Here is a 15,112-nt window from a genome sequence, read left to right as displayed (position 1 = left end):
TTTCCGCAAATTTACCGATCAGGGGGTCTATATTGACCTTAACGTAATCTGTAACCCTTGGCGTGATCGTCACCCCTAGATATTTAAAGCTGTCCACTATCTGCAGCGGGATCTGTGACCTATCCAACTGAGGAGAACCCCTGTAATTAGAGCCTTCCTGATCTAGCCTGTCGATGGGTTTCCATTCCCTGGGTTTTTAGTCTACCTAAAAATAAAAATAAATGGCACCAGATGAATGCTTGACTTTCTGTTCAAAGCATCATGTAAAAGCAATGGTTTGCATATAAGGATTTGGAAGCTTAAAGGGAACCTGTCACCGGGATTTTGTGTATGGAGCTGAGGACATGGGTTGCTAGATGGCCGCTAGCACTTCTGCTATATTCAGTCCCCATAGCTCTGTGTGCTTTTATTGTGTAAAAAAAAACGATTTGATACATATGCAAATTAACCTGAGATGAGTCCTGTACATGAGATGAGTCAGGGACAGGACTCATCTCAGGTTAATTAGCATATGTATCAAATCGTTTTTTTTACACAGTGAAGGCACACAGAGCTATGGGGACTGTGCTAGCGGCCATCTAGCAGCCCATGTCTTCAGCTCTATACACAAAATCCCGGTGACAGGTTCCCTTTAAAGGGCTTGTCTCACTGCAGCAAATGGCATTGATCATGGTGATGAAGTGATTGTCCATATTGCCTCCTTTGCTGGCTGGATTCATTTTTCCATCACATTATATACAGCTCGTTTCATGGTTACGACCATCCTGCAATCCATCAGCTGTGCCCGTGCTTACACACTGTAGGAAAACTCGCCGTCCTGTGCACACTCCCGCAGTCCTAGTCACTAGGGAAGCTGGCACCTTTTCCTATAGTGTACAAGCACGGCCACTGCTGCAGGATTGTAGGGTGGTCGTAAGCCCTGGAAAAGCGTGATGGAAAAATGAATCCAGCCAGCAAAGGAGACAATATGGACAATCACAATACATTAGTAAGTGTCTTGTATTAACTTTGTCTACATGATAATTGCCATTTGCTGAAGTGACACAACCTCTTTAATATTAACCTATAATCCTACGGACATTTCATTAAGGTGCAGGTGAAATAATGCATCCTTGGCGTGAGACATTAGGAGCACTTTTTGGTATGTGTTTCAGTTCATTCTTATTCTGACTACAGAGCCATCAGTCTCTGCTCCGACGGCGCAGTCCGAGCCTTTTACCCTTGGAATGAATTAGTTGTGTCTTTGGCATTATTGATTTAACTAGCAGTAAAGAAGAGAAGTCTAGTGATATTGGCCCTGATGTATGGGCCGTCGTAGCTATTGATTTATTTAGCATTTAATAATCTGCACTGATCGCTCCTTTAGAGTCCGATGTGTTTTCCAGTGACGTGTCTTTCTTTGCTTCATTTAGATGCAGGGGTGTCGGTCGCTGACAGAGAAGCCAGTCTAGAGCTAATTAAACTAGACATATCCCGAACATTCCCTTCACTGTATATTTTCCAGAAGGTAAAAGTTTCCTTTGAAGTAAAAAGCCTTTTTATCATTATTATTTAAGCCTGGTTAATAGGAGACAGTCTTATCAGTAGAATATATACAATTATATGCTTATCATTTACAGTGAGGGATATGCTTTGGGAGGATCCATCGGTATGTGTGAAATATGAACAGAGCCTTTTTTCTTAAAGAGAATGTGATCTATTGTTTAAATCACGTTTAAAGGGAGTCTGTCACCACATTTGAGCATATTAGACTGATCAAATAGCGTTATATGTGCCACCCGGAACTTAAAAACGGTACCTTTGTTGTATCTAATGGAGTTTTCTTTCAGCCAAAAATGAACTTTTAAGATTCTGTAAATGTGCCCTCTCAAGTGCCCAGGGCGGCGTCTCAATTGTCCGAGCCCCAGGCAGCACCTCCTTAACGGCTCATAACCCTCAGTGTGCCTCTGCCCGCCCGTTTACTCTCCTCCTCTCTCCTTTTCCACTGCGCTACGAATTTGACCGCGCAGCCACAGTGGAAAAGGAGAGAGGAGGAGAGTAAACGGGCGGGCAAAGGCACACGGAGGGTGGGGTTATGAGCCGTTGAGGAGGTGCTGCCTGGGGCTCGGACGATTGAGAGGGCGCATTTACAGAATCTTAAAAGTTCATTTTTGGCTGAAAGAAAACTCCATTAGATACAACAAAGGTACCGTTTTTAAGTTCTGGGTGGCACATAACGTTAATTGATCAGTCTAATATGCTTAAATGTGGTGACAGACTCCCTTTAAAAACCTATTTTGAAATAATTTTCACATTGGCCCCTAAGCCTAATAATAAGCGCCACTTCTTGGTCTGTACGGATCACTTTACTGCAGTTATCTGCTTATTACAGACAGGATTAGAATGACAGATATCACCTCTGTGTATACAGTCTGGTCCATAAATATTGGGACATCGACACAATTCTAACATTTTGGGCTCTATACACCACCACAATGGATTTGAAATTAAGTAAACAAGATGTGCTTTAACTGCAGACGGTCAGCTTTAATTTGAGGGTATTTACATCCAAATCAGGTGAACGGTGTAGGAATAACAACAGTTTTCATATGTGCCTCCCACTTGTTACGGGACCAAAAGTAATGGGACAATTGGCTTCTCGGCTGTTCCATGGCCAGGTGTGTGTTATTCCCTCATTATCCCAATTACAATGAGCAGATAAAAGGTCCAGAGTTCATTTCAAGTCTGCTATTTGCATTTGGAATCTGTTGCTGTCAACTCTCAAAATGAGATCCAAAGAGCTGTCACCATCAGTGAAGCAAGCCATCATTAGGCTGAAAAAACAAAACAAACCCATCAGAGATATAGCAAAAACATTTGGCGTGGCCAAAACAAGTGTTTGGAACATTCTTAAAAAGAAGGAACGCACCGGTGAACTCAGCAACACCAAAAGACCCGGAAGACCGCGGAAAACAGCCGTGGTGGATGACCGAATAATTCTTTCCCTGGTGAAGAAAACACCCTTCACAACAGTTGGCCAGACCAAGAACACTCTCCAGGAGGTAGGTTTGTGTGTGTCAAAGTCAACAATCAAGAGAAGACTTCACCAGAGTGAATACAGAGGGTTCACCACAAGATGTAAACTATTGGTGGGCCTCAAAAACAGGAGGGCCAGATTAGAGTTTGTCAAATGACATCTAAAAAAGCCTTCACAGTTCTGGAACAACATCCTATAGACAGATGAGACCAAGATCAACTTGTACCAGAGTGATGGGAAGAGAAGAGTATGGAGAAGGAAAGGAACTGCTCATGATCCTAAGAATGCCACCTCATCAGTGAAGCATGGTGGTGGTAGTGTCATGGCGTGGGCATTTATGGCTGCCAATGGAACTGGTTCTCTTGTATTTATGGATGATGTGACTGCTGACAAAAGCAGCAGGATGAATTCTGAAGTGTTTCGGGCAATATTATCTGCTCATATTCAGCCAAATGCTTCAGAACTCATTGGACGGCGCTTCACAGTGCAGATGGACAATGACCCAAAGCATACTGCAAAAGCAACCAAAGAGTTTTTTAAGGGAAAGAAGGGGAATGTTATGCAATGGCCAAGTCAATCACCGGACCTGAATCCGATTGAGCATGCATTTCACTTGCTGAAGACAAAACTGAAGGGAAAATGCCCCAAGAACAAGCAGGAACTGAAGACAGTTGCAGTAGAGGCCTGGCAGAGCATCACCAGGGATGAAACCCAGCGTCTGGTGATGTCTGTGCGTTCCACACTTCAGGCTGTAATTGACTGCAAAGGATTTGCAACCAAGTATTAAAAAGTGAAAGTTTGATTTATGAATATTATTATGTCCCATTACTTTTGGTCCCTTAACAAGTGGGAGGCACATATGCAAACTGTTGTAATTCCTACACCGTTCACCTGATTTGGATGTAAATACCCTCAAATTAAAGCTGACAGTCTGCAGTTAAAGCACATCTTGTTCCTTTCATTTTGAATCCATTGTGGTGGTTTATAGAGCAAAAAATGTTAGCATTGTGTCGACGTCCCAATATTTATAGACCTCACTGTAGTTAACACAGGATCCACCATTCACAATGGATGACGCTCAAAGCTTATCAGCTCGCCTCTGATCACGGAGCATGCCTAGAAAACTCTCCTATGAGGATCCATTCACACGTCAGTAGTGTATTGCGGATCTGCAATACACCCGGCCGGCACCCTCCATGGAACTGCCCATGTTCTATTTTTTTGCGGAACCGCGGCCCGAAAGTTCGGGGCTGCGCTCCGGAAATGCACATAGTTTGCTCTCCGCATCCATTCCTGCCCCATTGAGAATAAATGGGTCCGCACCGGTTCCCAATATTGCGGAACGGATGTGGACCCGTTTGCGGACGTGTGAATGGACCCTTAAAATGAGTGGGCCCCCTCCTGTCCATTGTGTCTATGGGCCATTTGGCTCCTGTAAAGAAATTCAGCTCAGGCAAGATGGCCGCCGCATAATCATGTTAAAAAGAATTTAAAAAAAATAAAAACCGATTAGAACAAAAGGCTATTTGTTGCTGTCTGGCTTTACCTGCTCTTGGGAAGGCTGGTGGAGATCCAGCTAGTGTAGGGATAAAGCATGCCAATTGGCTCTCCTCCAGAAAGAAGAAAACGCTGCCGGGTGCCAGCTGTAGGTAGGTACTCTTTAAGTCCTATGTGGCCCAGTACAGAGCCTTGAAGCATGACAAGAGGCATCAGCCAGGTCATGACTTCTACTTCTGTAATGGGTCGGACATGACCTGGCACTAGACAGAAAGCTTTCTTTATTCCGGAGAAGAGCGAATTTGCTTACATAATTATAAAGACTGTAAAATGTCACATTAAAGGGCTTGTCCAAAGTTTTAAACTTACCCCATTAATAGGATAAGGGATAAGAGTCTAATCAGTGGGGATCCGACCACTGGGCCCCCTCGATCATGAGAATGGAGGTCCTTTAGCGTGAACAAAATGGCAGTTGAGCATGTGCACTACTGCGCCATTTATCTCTGTAGGAATATGAAACGGCAGAGTGCTGTTCTTGGCTTCTTTGGCAGTTCCATAGAGACGAGTGGAGCAGCAGCACTCGTGTTTGATTGCCTCTCTGTTCATAAGGGGGTGGGAACGGTACTTGTGAACAGTGGCGGCCATAGTATTCGGATCCCCAATGATCACTTGTTATGTGGATCTAGACTATGTTTAAACCTTGAAACAACACCTTTAAAGGTAGTAGTGTAGTTACCTTACACCATTTTCAGTCTCCGTTTACACATCGCCCCCAGTCTGGAGGGTTGGGAAAATGAGGCATTGTGCCAGTCTACCAAAAGGAATAGTGTGGTGCGGGCACCCACCTCCCTATTGTAAAGAATGATAGATTGTTCAGGAGGGTCCATCAGACCCTGTATGTTTTAGGGCTGATTTTCCCTATCAGTAGGTTTATGGAGTGTGGGAGGAAGCCTACACAAACATACAAACTCCATGCAGATGTTGTCCTTGGTCGGATTTGAACCCAGGGCCCCGGCGCTGCAGGTCACCAGTGCTAACCACTGAGCCACCCTGCCTTCACCAACCTATACTTTTTAATCTGGAGATTTTTATTTTTTTACTCCAACACTTCAAAAATTTGTAAATCATCTTAAATAGAAAGAAAAGCCAGAGCACCACACAATCCTATATTCAAAGGGGTTGTCCAGGATTAAAAGAGAACCCCACCACATCTGTCCATGGGTTAGGTCTGGTATTGTACTTTTCTGCACTGAAGTGAATAGGGCAGAGCTGCAGTATCGCACGTAACCTGTGGGGAGATGTGCTGCGCTGCTACAGTATTTATTTTATTTTTATTTTTTTGGTATTTTTGGAAGAAAGACAGGTTTTCCTAAACCACGGGAACCCTTTTAATTCTTAGGTTCTTGTGTTTATTCAGTGTTACTGGCAGACAAAAGGTAAATTCACTGTGTAAGGTTATCTGCGCCATGCAGCCTCATGCGGCAGCTGTAACGAGAGCTGACCTTTATCAGCGTGTAAACCCATTTTGCCAAGTTCTTTGTATTCAGGCGCTGAGAACAGACGTATTCCCGCTGACAAATCCACACCCATCCTGAGGATGTCTCAGTAGTCAGTTTTTGTGTAGTGCTTTGTGTTTATGCTTCTGCACTTCTATATATACCAAAAAAGGAAAATGGCGTACTGACCGTTTTTTTTATTTCTGGCTGCAGGGGGGACCGTATCATGACTTGCTGCACAGCGTGCTGGGGGCCTACACGTGTTACAGACCAGATGTTGGCTATGTATGTCGAACTGTCTACTATTATGCATTGCGTTAGTCTTCACTCTTTTGGCTCTGCTGCCATTAATTTATCCCTGTGCTGGAGCTCCACAGCCCCATACATTGTGGATTGGACTGACTCTGTCCACTACATAATGGATGGAGTTGTATAGTTCCAGTTCTAGACCTACTCTGGAACGGCTGATCAGCTGGGGGTGCACCACCAATCTGATATTGCTGGCCTATCCTGAGGATAAGTAATATCAGAATACTGGACAACACCTTTAATTCTGAACTTTTTGGCTGTTTCATTTGACTTTACAAGCATCCCTCTTGTTGGCCTTCGTTGTTTTTTTTTGCTGGATTTTGCAGGATGGAATAGCGTGCTACACTATGCTTTCCCGTCCTGCAAAATAAATATAATTATTATTTTTTTTCTTTACAATGGAACTGTATAGTGACAGATGCCACAGTATGGCATCTGTCTGAGACGTCCATTAATGTATACGTTTTTTGTGTACATTGAACTTATGACAAAAACTCACCCTTACGTGCCCGATCCAGCACTTCCATTATTTTTGTTGCTCTGCTCATCTAACAGAGTAGACCAACAGCAATAAATAGTGGTGGTGTGAACGTGGCCTAAGAGGTGGGTATTTTTGCAGGGAACCATTACTAATCTAAATAACATGAGACAATTATAGCCAAGTGATAAAGTCCAGGTCAGTATGGCGGATCCTCCCTGTACTTTATCACTTTGCTATAATAGCCTGCCTGCTGTCACTACACACTGCACTACCTACATCACGGTGAGATGTGTGTGTGGTGCATGTAGCGCAGTGTGTGGTGCATGTAGCGCAGTGTGTGGTGCATGTAGCGCAGTGTGTGGTGCATGTAACGCAGTGTGTGGTGCATGTAACGCAGTGTGTGGTGATCACACACTGCTGTCACCTTGATGTCCGGGGCTGTAGTTTTACGCCACTGAGGAGTCCTCTTCAGCTCCACCGCTGCCATGTTTACCATGGTCTTCACATTGCTCCTGGCTCTCCAGGGAGCTTGCACCTCCTCTTTCCAGCTCCCCCTGCTGCAGGGGCACTGTATCCCTCTGGCAGCCACCCAAATTAACCAAAAACAAAGCTCCTTGCTGTAAGGAGCTTTGTTATTGGTTATTGCGGGCACAGGCCGCATCGCAGCGCTGCCCGTGCTGTTCACAGCACCGCCCTACGCTGCTAAATGTCAGGAAAAATTCTAAGGCGTATTGGCACACCTTGGATTTTTTCCAGGGAGTAAAATGGCCTTAACAAGCGTCTATGAGGCTTGTACAGGTGTTATTGCGACCATTGGTCTTGCCATATGTATTCCCCACTCCAGGTGATACCTTCTTCACCCAGTTTTCTTACTCCTATTAACTCATTCCCATGTAACCAATGTTCTGTTGAATTGGTCACTCCCAAGGTTTTTGATCCCAGCATAGTGCTCTAACTAATTCACATAGATGTCACTCCTGTATAGTACCCAACAGATTTGATTCATTTTGGATAATTAAAGGGGTTATTCCATGATTAATGTAAAACAAAGAAAGAGGGAAGAGCTGCAGTGAGAGAGACAGTAATTATTTTACTATCTCACAACAGTGCTGGCTTCACAAGTACACTGCTCACTATCCATGTATAGTGTCCTTCATGCTCCCATAAGGGTTCAGGATCTCTTCTTTGTGGGCAGTGTATGGGAAACATCATAGCAGCTAGTCCCTACCTCTGAGCTCAGGGAAAACTGACAAATAGAGATGGAGCCTGCAGAAGGCAAACACTGGTGCTAAATGCCACATGCAAGTAAGCAGATATAGTGTTACTCCTCATGTACACAAATGACAGCTTATTCTGAAAAATTATTTGTGATGACAAATATGCTTTAATGTTACATTTACAGTCAGCCTAAGCCTGAAATGGCTGATAACAGCAGGTGGTAGTTTGCAGTGAACTACATAAGTATTGTGGATGAGACCGTCTAGGCAGTATCTCTAACGTGAATAAACCACACTTATTCATTCAGTTGGGGGTGGCATGGAGCACATTTTTATAATTGCACACTTAGGCCCTTTTCAGTCGCGCGAGTTCCACGCATCAGACTCGCAGGGTGAGTATAAGACCGCTCCCGTCCTGATCTCCCAGCAGTGACGGGGCCACATTGTGTTATATTGATTCATGAGGCTATGTAACCCTTACAGTTCCGAAATGTATTGGATAACACTGACAACATTATGTCAGTGTTATCTAGTACATCTTAGAACCCTAAGGGTTACATAGCATCATAAATCGATATAATGCTATGTGACCCTATCAGTGCTGGGAGGTCAGGACGGGTGCTGCTGCATACTTGCGCTGCGAGTCCGATGCGTAGATAGTTAAAACCATTGGATTCGCTATGAGTTACGTGGCAATTAGGTGGTTCAAAATCCTAGTCTACAGTCACTGGGTGCGGATATTATTCCTGGACCAGCATATTTCTACCGGAAGCTGTCCCCGATGAAAACTTTTATGGGGAAGATAATTGCTTCTTTAATTTCATGCTTCAGACTCAACCCTCTAGACTGCAATGAATGGAGCCTCCACTATATTAAGCAGCACCCCTTGGCCCATTACAGTTTAGTGCTGTCATCCTGATAGGCAGCCGGCAGTGCGTTTGCTGCACAGATGTTACTGGTGCTGGGTTATATTAAGCAGTTTCTCATGAGTGTCGATGGGACACATGCATCCACAGCATCATTTCCGTCCATTGGGGAGGTTACATAATCCCTGTGCAGCTGTACTCTTGGGCTAGTATGACGTAGTAGTTTATTAATGGACCTGTTCTGTTCATTTCTCCCCTGTGCAGGTCCAGGGCATGTCCTTCATCGCAGCAGTGCTCATTCTGAACTTGGAAGAAGCTGATGCATTCATAGCCTTTGCAAATCTTCTCAATAAGCCATGCCAGCTGGCCTTCTTCCGGGTAGATCACAGCATGGTACGCCATACCGATATCTCCATCATGTGATACAGGCTCACAGGGCCATTCTTCATAGCGGGCTTTTTGGCTTCCTGAGTTGGCAGCGTTAATAAGAGCCTTTTACTAGGCTACAATGTGATTCCGAGGAACTTTTTTTTTTTTTTTCTCTAATTGCCAATACGTTTTTAATCTGAATGAAGCTTGTGACACATTTATCAATAGTCCAACTACAACATTTGAAATATTATTTTCATTTTATGTATTTGTGCCTCATGGAGTAAAGGGGTTGTTTCACTTCAGTGAATGGCATTCATCATGTAGAGAAAGTTAATACAAGGCACTTACTAATGTATTGTGATTATACATATTGCCTCCTTTGATGCCTTGATTCATTTTTCCATCACATTATCCGCTGCTCGTTTCCAGTAGTAACAACCACCCTGTAATCCAGCAGCGGTGGCCGCGCTTGCACACTATAGGAGAAAGCGCCATCCTCTCTGCCCCGCTGCAGCACAGATATGAGGTGGCTGGATAGGGATCTGCTGCACATGTGTCCCTCCGAGAGCTCCCATGGTCCCACATACTAGGAAGGTTGGCTCTTTTTTCCTATAATGTGCAAGCACGGCCTCCACTGCTGGATTGCAGGGTGGTAGTAACCCCTGGAAACCAGCAGTGTATAATGTGATGGAAACATGAATCCAGCCAGCAAAGGAGGCAATATGGACAATTACAATACATTAGTAAGTGTCTTGTATTAACTTTGTTTACATGATAAATGCCATTTACTGAAGTGAGAGAACCCCTTTAAGTGCCAGCGATATAACGTCAGGTTTAATTCCATGCGTTGTGGTTTGTGAATTGAACTGCAGTAGTATACTGCACACTTATTTAAATTTTATTTGCTCTTTAGAAACTTAAAGGGGTCCGTTCGTTTATTTTTATTTATTTTATGCATTTATATAGCACTGCCATATTCCGCAAAGCTTTACAGACATTTGCATCAAGTGGTCACCAGAGGGGCTCACAGTCTAAGGCTACTTTCACACTTGCATTGTTGTTTTCCGTTATTAAGATCCTCTGCGACGTTTCCGTTTAGTCCTCATGCATTCTGAATGGAAAGTGATCCGTTCAGGACGTCTTCCGTTCGGACAGCATTCCGTTTTGTGACCGGACACACAACCGCTGCAAGCTGCGGGTTTGTGTCTGGTCATAAAAAACGGGGGGATGGGGGGGAAATGATCCAGCACTGAAAACAATGTAAGTCAATGGTGACTGGTCCATTTTTTATGGAACCTAAAAAAACTGGATCCGTAACCTATTGACTTTTAATGGATCCATTTATTTCCGTTTTGATTTCACACAACCGCATCCTGATGTGCAAAATCAAAACGGATCCGTTTAATTCCAGTATTGAGGTCCTCTGCCGGATCTCAAAACCGGAATTAACAAAGCAAGTATGAAAGTAGCCTAAGTTCCCTCTCAGTATGTAGGTGTGTGGGAGGAAACTGGAGGAAACCCACACATCTGTAATCCATTATTAAAAGGGGAACTCGTCAATGCTGGCATTTCCAGAAAACGTAACTCCCTCCTCAAAAATGCTCGCTTGGATTCTGCAGCCCTGCATGGGTCTCTGCTCTACTAAGGTTCTCAACGTCTTGTTGAGTACAGGGAACAATTCGGCATCGCTGGTACTGGCTGCCAACTAACGTTAATCTCTACAGCAGAGTCTAGCAGCATCCTTAATATTTTATTTTATAGCACCAATATATTCCAAGAAATAATGGGAGTGAGAGTAATTGACGAAGATAAACTTTAGAGTAAAAAGTAATTTCTGGCACAACCACTTCAATAAGGCACAATAACAGTTTCTTGACAGCTCTCCCGGGTATATAATTTCTCCTTCATCTCTCCTTCTTTTCTAGATGCTGAAATACTTTGCAGCCTTTGAAGTATTCTTTGAAGAGAATCTCCCCAAGCTTTTCCAGCACTTCAATTCCTATAGTCTTACACCAGACCTCTACCTGATAGACTGGTAAGTTACATGGAGACCAGAAAGCCCTTTTCACCCGCAAGACTTTATTCTTTTACTCTTATTTCACCACGAGGGTAGTTTTCTATGTGTCACATGACGCTGCTTGTAAATTTTATACTTTGCTCCTGTATCATAAGGCCGCTTATACGTCTGTCAAGATGATCCGGCATAAATACCGGCTACCAGCGAGACCAAAAACCACTGCATGCAACAGTTTTTGTCCGGCCGAAACCCAACATTTATGCCGGAAAGCAGCTGGATCACCGCCATTGAGTTCCGTCCTAGGGGCTCAATACCGGAAATGAACTGATCAGTTTTATCCTAATGCATTCTGAATGGAGAGCAATCCGTTCAGGATGCATCAGGATGTCTGAAGTTCAGTCTTTTTGACTTTCCAGGACGGAGATAATACCGCAGCATGCTGCGGTTTTAACTCCGTCCAAAATTCCGGAGCACCTGCCGTCCCCAAGTGTCCCGGCAAAACGGATCCGGCATTGCGGTCAGCGCATGCTCAGACCGCAAAATATATGCAAAAAATAAATGCCGGTTCCGTTTTTCCGGATGACACTGGAGAGACAGATGCCATCAGTTTGCATACGTTTTGACGGATCCGGCAGGCAGTTCCGGTGACTTAAGTGCCTGCCGGAATGCTCTGCCACAAGTGTGAAAGTACTCATAGTCCATAGGGATCCGGTGGTGATCTGTTGAATCCACCATAGCTGGATCTGGTGAGCTCCAATAGGCTGTTTTCTGCCTGAAACATTAAAGGGATTGTCTCATCATGGACAATAAGGGCATATAACTAGGATATGCCCCCATTGTCTTATAGGTGCGGGTCCTATATCGAGAACGAAGCCCCGCAAGGTGGTGGCTGGAGGACTCCGGTCCGGCCACCACCAAGCCGGCTCCCCATAGAAGTGAATGGGAGCGTACTGCGTGCTCGCCTATTTTCGCCGGCCCCATAGAAAATGAATGGAGGGCAGCTTTTTTTTTTACATGCATAGATAAAACCTAAATGTAGAATTAAAAATAGGATATCCCCACACACACAACCAGATAATTTCAGTAAGTGCCCACCATTTTAACCAGTCACCTTTCATTTTGCACATGTTTGCGGCTAAAAGTATGATCCAAGCAGAGCTTGGACACGGTACACCTCCTAAAAGTAAAAAGGAGGTCTACCTTTGCACGTATCTCAGTGAAATCCTCAAAACCGAGGAAAACAAAAACGTCTGTCATCCAGACGTCAGTAAATATCTCACAGGGACGGCAAATGGTCTGATAAGGTGCGAGCTGTGATTAAACGTAACTTTTCATCTGCTCGCTTCTTAGCGGGAAAAAGCCCTAAAGGTGACATTCAGAGGCACATACCCTCAGTTATACGTAAAGAAAAACGTCTTTCTTCCAAATCCAGGCCCCCCACTCCCCAGGATCACTGATGTGATCTTCCTTTCTGATATCACTTTCAGCTTCCCTTCCCCCTATTCCTCTCTCAATAAAATACAGAACCAATGACTGTAAAGCTCCATTTATACGGACTGATAATCAGGCCAATTATCGGGGATGAGAGTTTGTATAAGGGGCTCATACACACGAGTGTGTGCGCCCCATGCCCGTATTGCAGCCCGCAAACAGCATGTCGGATAATACACAGGCATTTTTAGTGCACAGGCGATTGTCGGAAACGGGCTGAACATGCCTTATAATTGCCTGATTGTTGAGTGGAGGTGATCAGCGGCACATTTACATGGGGCAATTATCTGGAAGAAGCATTCGTACGAATACTCCTTCCAGATTATTACCCCAGTTTTTAGCCGATGTAAAAGGGCCCTTACTCGCCGTTTCTTACTACAGCCTATCCTTGTCTAATAAATCTGTGTGATGGCTTCATACGGTAGTTGCTAGTCTTTATAGATAGGTTTTTCGGACATCGTGGTTTGAATGTATGTGCTTGACTTCTTTGTGCCTGCAGGATATTCACTCTGTACAGTAAATCGCTACCACTTGATCTTGCCTGTCGAGTGTGGGACGTGTTCTGCAGGGACGGCGAGGAGTTCTTGTTTCGAACTGCGCTGGGAATCTTGCGACTGTATGAAGAGATCCTTTTACAGATGGACTTTATTCACATAGCACAGTTCCTCACAAAACTGCCTGATGACATTACATCCGAGAAGCTCTTCAGCTGCATTGCAGCTATTCAGATGCAAAACAGTAATAAAAAGTGGACCCAGGTGAGTGGGGGAGTTTTTTTTTTCTTTCGAGAATGTGTTTTCCCTGTGAGGAGTTCTATGATTTAAGATGCCGATCAGTTTTCTTAAAGGATTTGTACAGTTTCCCAAAATTGTATTCATGTGTGTCCTTATGTGAGCAGAGCAGATCTGTAATCGTTACCACATGGTTATATGTAGACCAACCTGGTCTTACTGCTTCTACACCCATGAATATCTCTCTAAGTTTAGCACACAGTATTCTTAAAGGGGTCATCCGTTTTTGTTTTTTTACTATTGATGACCTATTCTAAGGATAGGTCATCAATATCAGATCGTCAGGGGCCTGACTCCTGGCACCCCCGCCAATCAGCCCTCGTACAAGCGCTGCCTTCTCTGTTCTGTTTATCTGCTCACCGCAGCAATTGCAGTGGTGAGCAGTGTAATTACAAGTATGGCGTCCCCATTCACTTCTATGAGCAGATAAACCGAGCAGAGAAGGCAGCGCTACTTTTTCTTCAACCAGCTGATCGGCGGGGGTGCCGGGAGTCAGACCCCCGCCAATCTCATATTGATGACCTATTCTGAGGATAGGTCATCAATAGTAAACAGCTGAGAACCCCTTTAAAGCTTACAGGGTTTTTCCAATATATAACTTACATAGCTTTTCTGCTCAGATCTGCCATAGGAGTAGAATCTGTGGAACATAAACTGATGCAGACTATGCCTGAGGTATATGAAGATATTAGCATTATTATTAATGGGGTTATCACAGAATGACCACTTAGCACGTCTCCACAGGATAGGAAATAAGTGATTGGGATGGGGTGTCTGACCACTGGGACCCTCACCGATCAGAAGAACAGGGGTTCAGTGTCCCCTATGTGAATAGTGTGCCAGTTGAGCATTGGACATTGCCATACTACTATTACTCATGTAGATATCAGTGTACAGCACTCGGCTCTCTCCTGCAGTTCCACAGAGATGGAATGCAGCAATGAGTATGCTCGACTGGAACTCCATTCAAACGGAGGACATGGGATCCCCTGTTCTTGAGATTCCAGCAGTCCGCTTATATGCTGTTGTGTGGATAGGTAATAAGTTGTCATTCTGGGACATCCCCTTTAAGGGGTCCCTACAATGTAAAATCTGTGCATAGAGGATTCCCCACCTTTAGGCCTCATGCAGACGAACGTATTTTGTTTCCGCGTCCGTTCCGTTTATTTTTGCGGATAGGATGCGGACGCATTCACTTCTATGGAGCTGTTAAAAATGCGGATAGTCAACAGTTGGTTCTCCGCGTCCGTTGTCCATGGTTCCATTCTGCAAAAAAAAAATAGAGCATGTCCTATCCTTGTCCGTTTTGCGGAGAAGGATAGGCATATACAATGGATCCGCCCCCCAAAAAAACGGATGCCATAAGGACATAATCCGTTTTCATTTTTTTGCAGATCCGCAATTTGCGGACTGCAAAACACGTACGATCGTGTGCATGTAGCCTTAAAATTAATGAAAATGACATGACGGACACCTTAAGGGTGAGAGTTTTCTTAGACTTCCATGACTCCTGTTCTTTGTAATGCTGAGGGACTTGACGTTGCAGCTTCAAGTCCATG

The 15,112-nt window shown here is 44.3% G+C and overlaps 1 protein-coding gene across 2 annotated transcripts in view; it reads left to right on the top strand.

Annotated features, from left to right (window-relative positions):
- TBC1D12 (TBC1 domain family member 12) overlaps positions 1-15,112 on the top strand; it is a 107,964-nt gene that overhangs the window by 84,467 nt on the left and 8,385 nt on the right. For both annotated transcript variants that reach the window (XM_040434744.1, XM_040434743.1), the window contains 5 exons: positions 1,413-1,507; positions 6,223-6,294; positions 9,147-9,275; positions 11,180-11,289; positions 13,262-13,520. In XM_040434744.1, coding sequence (XP_040290678.1) covers positions 1,413-1,507; positions 6,223-6,294; positions 9,147-9,275; positions 11,180-11,289; positions 13,262-13,520 — 665 coding nt within the window. The remainder of the gene's footprint in view (positions 1-1,412; positions 1,508-6,222; positions 6,295-9,146; positions 9,276-11,179; positions 11,290-13,261; positions 13,521-15,112) is intronic.

Source organism: Bufo bufo, chromosome 6 (genome assembly GCF_905171765.1).
Source record: "Bufo bufo chromosome 6, aBufBuf1.1, whole genome shotgun sequence".
Lineage (NCBI taxonomy): Eukaryota > Metazoa > Chordata > Amphibia > Anura > Bufonidae > Bufo > Bufo bufo.
Note: the sequence above shows the minus strand (reverse complement) of the source record. Positions and strands in the feature narration are given on the sequence as shown.